Source organism: Nothobranchius furzeri, chromosome 12, assembly GCF_043380555.1.
Source record: "Nothobranchius furzeri strain GRZ-AD chromosome 12, NfurGRZ-RIMD1, whole genome shotgun sequence".
NCBI classification, from domain to species: domain Eukaryota; kingdom Metazoa; phylum Chordata; class Actinopteri; order Cyprinodontiformes; family Nothobranchiidae; genus Nothobranchius; species Nothobranchius furzeri.
Window position 1 is genome coordinate 54663218 of NC_091752.1, and position 14280 is coordinate 54677497.

Consider the following 14280-nt stretch of genomic DNA (forward strand, 5'->3'; position numbering starts at 1 on the left):
TCAGGTGTTTTTTAAAGGAGACCACTGAGTCCACTGATCTCAGGCTCAGGGGGAGAGAGTTCCAGAGTCTGGGGGCCACAGCAACAAATGATCTGTCACCTTTGGTCTTTAGCCTGGTGCGCTGCACAACCAGTAGGCTTTGATTACTGGACCTCAGGGTCCTGCTGGGGGTGTAGGGACTAAGAAGATCGCCAAGTAAGATGGTGCTTGTCCATGTAAGGCCCTATAGACCAGACCAGGATCTTGAAATGAACCCTGAAGTTGACTGGCAGCCAGTGAAGCTGGAGGAGAAGCGGGGTGATGTGGGTGTGTTTGGAGGACTTGGTCAGAAGCCGAGCACAGGCATTATGATCCACCTGTAGACGGTTCAGGGAGGTTCTGCTCAGACACGTGAAAAGAGAGTTACAGTAGTCTAAGCATGAGGAGATGAAGGTGTGGATAACTGTCTCAAGTTCAGAGCAGGACAGAATGGGACTCAGCTTAGCAATGTTCCTGAGATGGAAGAAGGAAGAGCGAACAAGAGAACTGACATGAGAATCCATGGTGAGAGCTGGGTCAAAGGTCACGCCAAGATTCCTGACGGAAGGTTTGGTGTGAGAAGCAAGCTGACCAAGAGAGTCTCTGACTTTGAGAACCAGCTTGTCTGGGACACAGATGAGGATCTCAGTCTTATCTTCTCTCCTATCTACTCTACTCTACTCTTATCGTCTAAACCCTTTAATATCCTTGAAAAGAAAAAAAAAAGCTATGAGAATTTGTATGCTTTTATATAAATTATTAAAAACTTAAAGATTTCTTCATGCTTATAAATTACACTGCCTGGCCCCAAAAAAAGTGCCACCTGGATTTAACTAAGCAAACAGGTATGAGCCTCCCACTGGATAATTACTGCATGGGCGATTATCTTTCAGCTGGAAACAAATTATTTAACCTCAACTGGTGCAATGAATTGCTTCTCATTTGTTTAACAACCATAGAGAAAGCCACATCTGGTGGTTGTATAGACGTTGATGTGTTTGAGAAGGGTCAGATCATTGGCATCAAGCAGAGAAAACATCTAAGGAGACTACAGAAATGACTAAAACTGAGTTAATAATTGTCCAACATATTATTAAAAACTGGTCTGCAGAGTCCAGATGGACCCTGTTTCAGAGTGATGGGCGCATCAGGAGAAGAAGAGAGGCAGATGAAGTGATGCCTAGTGCCTAGTGCCTACTGTACAAGCCTCAGGGGGCAGTGCTATGATCTGGGGTTGCTGCAGTTGGTCAGGTCTAGGTTCAGCAACAGGATATGCTCCAAGAATTAAGTCAGCTGACTACCTGAATATAATGCATGACCAGGTTATTCCATCAATGTATTTTTTTTCCATGGTGGCACGGGCATATTCCAAGATGACAATACCAGGATTTACTGGGCTCAAATGGTGAAAGAGTGGTTCGGGGCGCACGGGGCATCATTTTCACACATGGATTGGCCACCAGAGTCCAGACCCTAATCCCGTTGAGGATCGTTGGGACGTGCTGGAGAGGGCTTTGCGTAGTTGTCAGACTCTACCATCATCAATGCAAGATCTTGGTGAAACATTAACACAACACTGGGTGGAAATAAATTGTGTGACCTTGCAGAAGGTTATTGAAACAATGACACAGTGAATGTGTACTGTAATCAAAGCTGATTAATGATAAAAATGTGTGTGGCCTTTAATTTTTATTTTTTGGCCAGTCATTGTAACTATTAATATCATGAAGGAAACAAGTGAAGATAAAGATAAATAAACAATTTAGATTAACGCGTCCACCTGTTGTTCAATATTTATCAGTGACAGTAGTAAAATGTCTCGTGCACTATGAATTGTTTTTTTTTTTTTCAGTTAAACCAAATAAACTTTTTATCCAGGCAGGTCGTTTTCCATTGAGCGCCTGTCATGTTTGCGAGTGGAAGTACGAGATTTTCAGCACATGACTGGATTTACTTGATGGACAAGAAAACTCGAAGTTAATTGGCTGTTCTAATTTAACGCAAAGGACATCTCCGTTTTGATTGGTTTACGTACCTGTCAGTCATCTTGAGTTTGACGCCTCTCTCCGTCGTATGACGTTTTACAGGAACATGGCGCTTTGGGGGAGAGGTGTTCCATGATACTGAGGGTTGTTTTCAGTTGGATTGTTGTAGTTGTATTCGTTTCATTGACATTGGGACGCATTCACCAAACATGACAGGTCACGAGAGGTGATCGTTGTTTTTCCTCTCCATGGGCAACGGGACGTTACGTTTCGTAGCGACGTTTGCTGTCGTCAGCTGAAACTGTTAGCCTTCACATGCTAACCGAAGCCAGTTAGCTCGCGAGTAGCAAGTGGCTAAACAGACCGAAAATATGCGTATTTATGTAGCTTACGCTGACGCTAAATTGGGTATCAATGGTTGAAACAATTCATTCAGTCATTCTGTTGGTTATTTTGTATAAGATTTTAGTTGGCTAACGTTTTGTTGGGTGAGCCGAAAGGATGGAGAGACGCCGTGGATCTGTGTTGTTGCTGGTCAGTGGCATTTTTCTGTCGGCATCTTGGTTCAGTGAAGCTGCTCCTCTTCGGTTTCTGCATAAATCAGGTGAGACAACCCCACAGAGTTCATACACAGCTAAATAACCATCAGTTCGCTCATTTTATTGTCTTTAACGTGTAAACCTGTAAGCTAGCGTTTGGTGGAATGGTTTGTTGCTAAGATGAAACTAAATGCTAACACAAGCTTTTATGTATAATTACCTATATGCAACCGTTGTTTATGTAATAGACTTGGGACATTAGAACATTTACTTTTTGTCGGAATTAGGAGGTAAATATTTAACCCCACTTAACAGAAAGCAACCGTACGTCAAAGTCACGACTGGCTAAATGGCAAACTGACAAGCTAATCATAAACAAACTTTTCCTCCACCTGTTCTCAGGGAGATATTGTAAGGCGCTGTGTTTAGTCACGGGTTGACCTTTAACCCCAAATAACAGAAATGTCAGCGGTCATATTAGTATTAAATTTGATTGATGGATATTTAAACTACAAGTTTATTAAAGTAACAATGTGTAGTTTTTACCATTAATCTCTGGAAATATCCATCAGAATGGTGTTGGGAATGAATTAAAACATGCCCAGTTGTTTAAAAATATTGGCAGTTTCATAACATACAACCATAAAAATCTGCTCTAAAATACATGGGAGCGGGTCTAAGTTTCTGGGCAATGCCGTATTGGATGCCATATTTCCTTCTACAGAAGCCCGTGAGGACAAAATGCATTTACTGATTTGTAACAAATGGTCACAAAACTTTCACCATTAATAAACATTGTTGTTTTACACATTTACCTCTTCACTCATCAGTGATGAAAGGGAATCTAATGTTCTTGCTATTTTGCTGGAGGTTGTGCTCCCATGAACACAACTCTTACTTGAACACAAAAGTAATGCTTCCTTTCAATCGTTTAAGTATGTACTGCCCCTATCGCTAGTGAAACTACACACTGTCACTTTAAGAAGTGACACAGTTATGTTTCTCACTAACTGTGGATATTGTTCAAACTGAAATAATGTATTTAATCAATCAGACTTTATTTGTACCCAAAGGAAAATTAGCTCATGTATTGGTTATGTTTTGAAGGTGGAAAAAAAAGCAGTTTTAAAATGACTTCCTTGGAATCCAGAAACCTCATTTTCATTTAAACTGTAGCTGATCAATTGATAAACAGTTTAACCAAACCATTGCATTAACTGTCTCATCTGATCGGTATTGAACCATCAATGTAGGGCTGGGCGATATGGCCTAAAATCAATATCACGAATCACGATATATTGAGGATTTCACCTCTGACGATAAATGGGCGATAACTACAGAAACGCACAGAAATAAAAGTTGTCCAGTAGATGGGGCTGTCACATGTATAATGTTGAGTCACATTTTTACGTGACTCAAGGTTGTACGGCTTCTTAAAGGGCTGTGAAAGTTGCCAACCTACACATCTTTTCATTTTTATTAATATCAAATTTATTGACATGGGAATAATTACCTCTAAGAGTCAGAAATTTCAATAACGATAAATTTTCGATTTATTGCCCAGCTCTACGTCAACAGCATTTTTAAATGCCAGAATACTTATGCTAAATAAACTAAAATCAAGCAGCATTGAAATGACATCAGGGTTTTTCCTTGCTCAAAATGAGGCAGAGGTGGTACCATCCTGACCATGCGCCAGCACGTGCATACTCTGTGCATTCAACTGCCTTAAAGGCAAAATATAATAAAAGGCTCAATAAGATGCGTTAGATTGGTGTTTAGTTCCCTTTTTCCCATCTGATATTTATAGTTAAAATATTTTTAAATATTTGACCAACATTTCAGTTACATTTTAGGTTGGTATTAATGGTAAATGGCCTGTATTTGATATAGCGCCTTCTAGAGTCCTGGAACCCCCCAAGGTGCTTTACAACACAATCAGTCATTCACCCATTCACACACACATTCACACACTGGTGGGGATGAGCTATGATGTAGCCACAGCTGCCCTGGGGCGCACTGACAGAGGCGAGGCTGCCGAGCACAGGCACCACCGGTCCCTCCGACCACCACCACCATAATAACACTCGTCTTAGTCAAAATAACACATAAATATATCCAGTAAAACATAATGCATTTCAATAACATGCATTTATATTTTGGAATGGTAATAACATTTGTTTTCTGCTGCTAACAATGTAATGACGGCATGTCTATTATGTACGGGTTAGGGAGGTATCCCGTTTTGCCTTGGCCCCCAAAATGCCTTGAAACGGCCCTGGGTGCGTGAGTTTTGAAGGTGATCTGAATTGTATCAGATGTATAAATATTACATGTGTGTAACTTATTGTTTTGTACAGGTAAAAACGTGTAGTGGAGATAAATCTACCGACATTTGACTTTCAAGTTTTGTTTTCTTGTTTTTATTTAACCATTTTCCTGTCCTGTCTGTCTCTCATCTTCCTGCATCTCCTCTAAATTCTCTAGAAAAACTGCTGTCTGGATTCTTACTTTTTCACCTCATCAGTAACTTTTGAGCAGATCATCAAAGGGAACTCCTTACTGCAAAGCATTGTGCGCGTTTCGATGCTGCGTCAGTTAGGTGAAATCACTGCAGCGCACGGATAGCAGAGTGCGTCAGGAACGATTAAAAGACCGAGTACCAGAGGATATAAACGGACATGAATGATCCTGTGTTAATAATAGGGTTTTGTTGCGCCACCTTGAGAATGTATAGTGCGCCGGACGCAGTGGGCGCACCAACGATCAGCGCTCTGCGTCTTCTCCGCTCAAAAGAATCCCGCTACGCTGACAGTTCATAAATATTGTAATATAGGCAGAAACTGGATCTTTCCCTGAAAGATATCTAGCCCTCCATAACCCGATCCCTGCTCCTGGATGATAAACCAGACATTTTGATCCAGGTAGGAGAAGAAAAAACAAGTTGCGTTTTCATCCTTGTCTGTTAGTGCAGCCAACCACGCAGCAAGCTAAAACCATTTTACTGTCAAATCAACTAAATAAAAGAGATAAAAGGCTACAAACTGGCTTGTTTTGACTACCTTCACTGGAGTTTCTACGGGTGTAAACGGTCTTTTTGCCGTCCATCATGGAGAAGGGGGCGGTCACAGGAGTGGCGTGACGTCACGTGCAAAGGGTCAATAGCTGGGGGCAGAGGGAAATCAGGCTGGGGCGGCACAAAAATAGCTGGAGGTGACCGCCACACAAACACAGGAAACACCCTGGACATTGACAAAAAGGAGAAGACGTGAAAGCAACGCATCATCTCTAAAACATGTGGAGGAAATGTGACAACACATAAATTCCTATTAAGTTTCTCAGATTCTGTGTTTTAAAATCTAAAATCTCTTATAAATGCATATTATGAATACATTTTAAGAATAAACCACCCGCTTTATGCAATCTAAACTGGTGTTGTTTATGAATGATCCAAAACACTATAGAAATAGGTAACAGAGCCTATATCACACTCTTATGACCAAACTGAAGTCAAAAAGTCCCACATACAAGCAATTAGGGCTGGGCATTAAATAGAAAATGTATCATCTTTGTTATGTTTGTTCTGTGTTTTTTCTGATTTAATTTCTTGTGGTTCTTCATTATACACAAGGCAAAAAGAGCTTGTTTTTACTTTTGCTGACTTGTTTTGACGTCTACTGCCGCCTTCATCCGAGCAACCGTCGATGTTGTTTATCTGTCCTCTGCTGACGATATTGTCAGAGGACAATATTGTCCTCTGTTGCCTGCTACAGGCGTTGAGATTTGGTCATCAACGGAGAAGGGGCCGGCTATAGAGGGCGATATTATCCTCTGTTTACCGCAGATAAACAGAAGTGACATCGCCAACGTTGGCGGTTGCTCTGACTAAGGCGGCAATAGATGTCGAAACATGCCAACAAAAGTAAAAACAAGCTCTGTGTATGATGAACATCAAGCAATTAAATCAAAGATTTATCAATATTGAAATTTCTAACTCTAGCCAATAACATTTTTCCCACGCCAATAAATCAGGTAATAAAACAATGGAAAGATGTATGTGGGCTGGTTATCGCAATGACATTTCATCCCGATTGAGAGAGAGGTGGTTTTGTCTGATCATCATTCCGATTGACGTCCATATACACACTCAATCGAATTGTCGGAGTAAAATAATGCAGTAGCATTACGTACCGCTGAACCTGTAGGTTAGTTAAACAAACGCATACAGGTAAAATGTGAAGAAGGTTCAATATGGGGGGAAAAATGTAAGGAAACAAACACAGCCACAGAATAAGAAAATAAAATGCGAGGCAAAAGACGTGCGGACAAGATGGCCTTTGTTTACAATAAATTTTTTTCGGGAATTACTACTCTGTGCATGCTCAACCTATTTAACCTGATTGACTGCTCGGTGCATGTATTCTCACGGCATGATTGAACCATTTCAGTTAGTGTCCATGTAAACATAGCTTTCGTCATCTTGGCCAAGACACTTCACCCTTCGTGCCTGCTGGTGGTGGTCGGAGGGAGCTGTGGCTATGATGTAGCTCATCACCACCATTGTGTGAATGTGCATGCATAAATAACTGTTCACATTGTAAAGTGCTTGGGGGGTTGTAGAACCCTAGAAGGCACTTTTTAAAAACAGGCCATTTACAATTTTGAGTTAAATGTCAACAAGTTAATGAGACAGAACGTCAAATTTATGGTCAGACTAATCCATCTATTAAGAATATTCAGCAGATTAAATAATGTTCAGTAAAAAAAATCCTTCATTTTGACTGAATTTTTGGGAATTAAGGTTTATTGCCTTATAGACCTGTATTATATTTTTATAAGATGCTAAAATGATTTAATAATGCAATGAAGTGACTATAACTCTTGACCTAAGTGGGTTAGGTGGCAGAGCAGAGTTAATGTGTGCTGACCAGATTGGCCAAACTTTAAATGACCTCTATAATGTTTACAACACTGTCATCTTTTTGACCTAAATCACAGGATGTGTCATGACTTGGATCATTATTTTGGTTTAAAAGAAATGCAGAAACATTAGTGAGAAAATAAAATACTTAATATTAGGGATGTCCCGTATATTGATTTTGATTACAGATATCGGCCCAAAAACACTGTATCAGATTATATCGGACTGCATCGAAAATCTTCGATATTAGCAGTATGTTCTGCTTTCAATTCCATTCCAGCAATTCTATCCAGCAGCACCCAGATCCAGCATGTAAAGTCCACGTGATCAGAACAATGTGTGCTAGCAAAGTAGCAAGGAACAATGTCGGCCGTTTTTCGGTAATGTCCAAAAAAGACAGTTTGGCTCAGTGCAGCAATTCTCACATACAAGTTTCCCATGGTGGAACAGAACCGGGGAAGATTAATACATCCAACCTCATTGTGCATTTGAAGCAGGATCACAAAACATTACATGAGGATTTTCGCAGTGTGTGAACTTTAAACACTCAACTTGTAGCAGTTGATCAGTGAATGTGGTATTTTTTTCCATGTCCCTAACCTCAGCTGTTCACATTTATGAAAAGTTAATAAAAATTGGTCAGTTTTTTATACTTACAACAGTTGGCTTTTGTTTTCTGTTTGAGTAATATTACTTATCAAGCCTTTTACACATTCCACACTATGAAATATGTAAAAGTATGTATGATTTGTGCCGATATGTCGGATTGATATCGGTATTGGTCACTATTGAAGGCTGCAATATCGGTATTGTATCGGAAGTGAAAAAAGTTGTATCGGGACATCCCCATTTCATTTTTTAACTCTTCGCATGGCAACAATGACACTAGTTTGCTCTGAACAGAATAACAAAAATAAGAACATCAAAACTTTGTGTTAAATAAAAGAAACAATGGAAATGATTTTTAGCTGCTGCAAAACCACATTTTAGCTCCGTAAGTGCCAAAGTCCATTATCATTTATGGTAATCTTAAATTATATTGACTACAAACATTCATCAGTATTAGGTCTAGTGGACCCTGTTTGAGAGCTTCATAAAGATCCATCCAGTGGTTCATGAGATACTAAGCTAATGGACAGATAAGTGCACAAACATCACCTGCATCACATTTTAGCATCAGGAAATAAAAATTGTTAGTCATCAAAAGAAATGGTGACATAAAAACAGTCTGCTTACAGCTTTTCCAGTAACCTGGAAATAATCTTCACTGTACTCAGTGATCAGGAGAGGAGTTACATGGATTTATGATCACTGGGTGATCTGAGAGTGCAAGTAAAGCAGTTGGAAGTTATAAAATACTCAGATCATTTTCCAGATACTTTCAACAAGTACTCGATCTCATCAGCATGTCTGACATTTTTCCTCATGATAATCAAAGGGAATATGATGAAGGTTGGGTCAGTAATGTGTAACGGCATCATATTCTAATCTTATCAGCATTAGTCAATGATCAGCCACATGGTTGTTTTATTATAACAGGATGCTACAGGAAAGTAGTGCGGCTGGACAGGTCTACCTTTTATTAGTATATCACACGACAACCTTTTGCTCATCTTCTTTGGTCAATGTTTATCAGTGTGTAAAGATGTGGTGCAAGTGTATAATTCTGCATTTGTAAAGTAAGATTTTACTGGACAAATAATACGAATGTAATTTAAATGTGCAAGATTTTTTATCAGAGGAGTCTTTTCTGGTGGTTTAGTGTCAATGATTTCTAGTACAAAGGCAGCTGATAGTCAGACAGGAAATTGTTTTAACCCTCAGCTAGACTGGTAACTTGTTACTGAAATCACAGGTTTTTACACTCCAGCACTGTTTAATCACTCACTACCAACAAGTGTTGGCAAATCTCATGAACCAGTGGATGGGTGGTTTAGAAATTCTTGGAAAATCTGAATCTTGCTGGATGTACATTTAATGTTTAGTGTCAACACCATTCATGATGACTCACACAACCAATTAACATTAACCAACACCTGTCTATAACACAAATTTACAGTAAGTAGTCACCTGGTTGTGCATAAGATGTTGAAATGTTACATAAAATTGCATTATTTTGTTACCTTTTAGATTTGGACCCAAACCTTTAGTAGAAACACGTTACATTAGTTAGAGAAGGTCTTGGGGACAGGGCGCTTGGACAACGATTAAAAACAACCCGACAGATGCCTAATTCAAATGTTTATGCTCAAACAGTTACTCATTACTCACAGTACTCCAGTAACATTTTCTTTAAGGTATTTTTTTTAAACTTTTAGTGATAAATATTAAACTAATTTTTACACACCACCCACCTGTGGTCATTTTTTTGCCCAGGTTTGTATACTATTTGGCTGAGACGTTCAGTTGATCTTCTTTGTTTACACCGCTGCCTTCTGGATCCACATCTGAGAGCGCTGCTGGAATCAGCTCGCCATTCTCAGACATAGGACCTTTCTCACTGGCAAAATGTACCGAACAAATATATGCGCACCTCTTGATCTTCTCCACACTGTGAAAATCGGTTCTTCCAAATAAAGACTGCCCCCACTTTGCTTTGGCTTGGCCCGTTTCCCTTTCCACATATTTCATTAGGGCTGTAAGACAATATCGATATGGCAATATATCGTGATATTATATCAACATTTATTACATCCCCCGGCTCTCTAGGAGTGATGAGATTGGGGGAGTGATAAAATTGGTGTGTGGGTGAAATAACAAAGTGCTGTGTCGCTAAAACAGAGGATTTTATTACAAAAAGGTGCTCAGAAGGTATTTATAACATCAATAATAATATATATACATGAAACTAAAGGAGCTATCTACAAAGGGGGGAACGGAAAACGCCAACCCAGAAGGGGTTGGGGATTAACTGACTGAAAAATACTAATAATAAGAGTAGTCCTGAGAAGCAGGAAAGCTCAGGCAGATTCAAAGTCAAAATCTAAAGCCGGTCCGAAGTCGAGTTACCAAAAGTCTAATCCTAATTCCAAATATCCAAAAACGAGTCAAATACCAAAGTTGAAACGAGTCTAATAACGAAGTTTTAATCAGACAAGCACACCAAGAGAAGAGAATTGTATAAACTCTTCCGAGCCTATACTACCCTGGACCTTCTCCTTGACTGAATGCTGAGGAGAGCCTTTTACCCACAGAGCGGTGATTAACAATTGCACACAGCTGGGTGAGGATACAAGACAAGGAGGGAGCTGCTGAGGCCGCTGAGGTCATCTAGTGGCCGAAAGGGGGGAGCGTACGTAACACATTCAAAAGCCGTGTATCTATTTTATGGAAGAATTTACATGCAAACATTTGTGTATTTTTTTTCTTTTGGTGTAATTCAAACGCCGACCACTAGTTGGCAGCAGTGTGCAATGGGTTTTGTTTCCACCATTGAAATGTAAATCCCTCTGTTATGGTTCAGATACCTAATGTTAAACATGTTATCAGTTTAGACTGTTTATTAAATATTCCTACTATAAATTCAGTCTAAAAAATTTGCTAATAACGTCTGAGTGAATGTATCAAATTATATCGTGATACATTGTATCGCCTCCCCTGTATTGTGATACAGGGTTTCCCCCAGCGCTTTACAATCCTGGCGGCCCGCCAGGCTTTGCTTGGCCAACCATCAGGCTAAGCGTCATGCCCCTCCCCGACCCTACCGTGTCTGCTAACACGAACGGCGCAACGAAACTAGAGCCCTCCATCAGCTGATACTGGTGAGAAACAGCAGCTGAACTTTTCCAACCCCTCACCCCCGCTCTCACGGAGGAGCGCGCGACCTCCCCGACGGCCGAGTCCGTCAGGCTTAACTAATTTTCTGGGGGAAACCCTGGTGATATATATTGTATCGTCAAAATTTCACCAATGCACATCCCTATATTTCATGTTGTGGCGGACCTTACTCGGGTTTCGAAATTGATGATAAATGTTGCCTCTGACATCCGATCTGGGTATCAAGAGTCTAATTAGCTCATCCTTTAACAGTGGAGCTGAGTTCCTTCCTGTTTGAGCATCTTTAAGAGACAAAAATACAACTTTGAGATGAGTGGAGTGACTCAGATCTACAAAATATACACTTGTCTAGGGCTACATCCCACAATTCATTGCAACGTTACGTTGAGATCTGTGTTTTAGCTACAGTAGAATACACTATTGACTGACGTAGATCTTTGGTGACTGATCCGGATCAACCCACTGTTTCACTCAGATGATGCAGTTTTCTCAGCAACTTGGTGCAGACATAAGTTTTTCTTAGAAAAACCTTTTAAGAATAGGTCAGCTTCTTCTTTGTGACAGCACCTACCGAAATATGCAGTACAGTTGAAATCTCCCTGTTGCATTTGTTCACAAAACAATTTCCTAATAAAGTTTAACAGAGAACAGATCTCCTGTAGAGCTCTGGTAAACTTGCTCCTGAACCACCTCCTAACCTGCTGCTCTGCTGGAAAACACCTGCGGTTGTTTATGACTCTGTTGCTCCTTCTGGTCTTGTGTCCAGAGGTCGTGACATAGTTCAACAAGCCTTAGTAGCCAGCATTTATGATTGTTTTTAACCTTTTACAGCACAAACTTCAGAAGAGTTATCACTTCATGTATCTCAGAGGTTATAATTTAAAGAGTTGAGCGTTGGAGATGTCTTTTTATTCCCATGGCTTCTATTTACACCACCTTAAAATACTTAAATCTATCAGCTCTAAATACATATGAACATTTATAGCTACGTCCATTTGAGCAAGTACTTCGACTGTTGGCCTATTAAACATTAATTCTTCTACTCATCAATATTTCACTTCAGACAACTCCTTTATTACACATGCTCTAACTGAGAAGTCTGTGGAAGGAATCCTGTAGAAAAGTTGTGAGTTCATTAAAAAATGTGGCTGTGTTAGTTCAGTAAACATTATTTGAATTATTTTATAAAAGTCCCGCTTGATTGAGCATATAGCAAAAATTTCTAGAGGTCACAAACTAGTTGGCTAGGGTTTTTGCTTTTATGTAAATATTTAAAGACAGATTCAATAATTAAAGTGACAGTGTGTATTTTTCATGGCGATAGGGGGCAGTAGATTCCTAAATTGTTAAAAGCAAGCTGTATTTTTGTGTTGGAGTAAGACCCTACCAACTGATCCTCATTAGGTTCAAAATGCCCTGGGGAGTGCAAACTTAAGCAAAATGACAAGCACATCAGACTCCCTTTCATTTGTAGCAATGAGTTAGGGCTGGGCGTTATGGCCTAAAATCAATATCACGATAAATTGAGGATTTGACCTCTATAACGATAAATGGACGATAACTACAGGTATGCGCAGAAACAAAAGTTGTTCACTAGATGGGGCTGTCACATGTATTGCGTTGAGTCACATTTTTATGTGACTCAAGCTATTCTTAAAGAGGCATGAACGTTGCCAACCTACACACATCTTTTCAATTATGTATTATTAAATTTATTGGCATGGGAAATATTATCACCATAAGAGTCAGAAATTTCAATAATGATACATTTTCGATTCATTGCCCAGCCCTACAATGAGTAAAGAGATAAATGTGTAAAACAACAGTGTTTATGAATGGTGAAAGTTTTGTAACTGTTTGTTACAAATCAGTAAATGCATTTTGTCCTCACAGGCTCCCTTAGAAGAAAACATGGCATCTAATATGGCAGGCGTGGGGAGCCCTGGTCCTCGAGGGCCGGTTTCCTGCACGTCTTTGCTCCAATACTTCTGATTCAGTGGTTGATTCACCTGTGCAGCAGCTCATCAGGCTCTGCAGAAGCCTGTTAATCACCTGCTGATTGAAATCAGGTGTGTTGAAGCAGGGTTGGAACTAAGATATGCTGGATAGCGGCCCTCGATGGACCAGGATTCCCCACTCCTGTAATATGGCATCGTCCAGAGACTAAGACCTGCTCCCATGTAATTTAGACCTGATTTTTTTGGTTATATGCTAAGAAACTGCCAATATTTTTCAACAAATGGGCATCATTTAATTAATTTTCAACAACATTTTGATGGATATTTCCAGAGATTAACAATAAATACTACACATTGTCCCTTTAAGTCTTGCTTTGATTCTTGGTAACAAAAATGGCTAAATCCGACTTGCCCCTTTCAGTCAGTGTTTGCTTGTTCTGTGTTGAATTCACAGTCTCAGCTTTTATCTGAAGGACGAGTGATTGCTTCTAAATATTTTTTCAGTCTTGTGCTGTCTGCACTGGACTGGAAGTTTGTTACAACACCTCTGTTTAAACAGGTGCAATATTAGACTGTCCTTCAAAGCATGTGAGTGTGACTCCCAAAATAAACAAAACACACATTAGTGCTGAGTAGTAACTGTCATGGCTAGTCAGAAGTTGTAAACAAGAGCCCTTCATTAGTGGAAGTAAGACTGATAATTTTATATTTCCTTTAAACAAACAAAACAATAACAACTATTTATCCATGAGTCATGTTTGCACTGCAGATGTTAAACGCCTTCACACAACTCCCTCAGTTTGGTTCTGAATTAAAGGTCGACCGATATTAGTTTTTCTATTGCTGATTTTCATGGCTGATATCTAGTTTCCCGCCTTATTTGCATGCTATAATGTGTCCAGTAACATCAGCTGAATCAGTTTTTTAACTCTGAATTCGACCAACTGGTAATCTTAATTTTGTGCACTGCTCAGTGTTAAAATCAGACATCTAAATAAAGTTAATCAAACAAATCCATTAACTGACCACATATTAAAAAAACAAAGGAAATGGGGAGCCTAAGTCTCCTCCCATTCCGGTCG

General features: G+C 39.6%; 1 protein-coding gene across 1 annotated transcript in view; it reads left to right on the forward strand.

The window, feature by feature from the left end:
* Window positions 1–2276: 2276 nt before the first annotated feature.
* The window catches only part of lmtk2 (lemur tyrosine kinase 2), a 36601-nt gene continuing 24597 nt past the window's right edge, over window positions 2277–14280 (forward strand). The window contains exon 1 of the mRNA XM_054750529.2: window positions 2277–2607. Within this exon, the coding sequence (XP_054606504.2) occupies window positions 2505–2607 (103 nt within the window). The 5' untranslated portion in view covers window positions 2277–2504. The remainder of the gene's footprint in view (window positions 2608–14280) is intronic.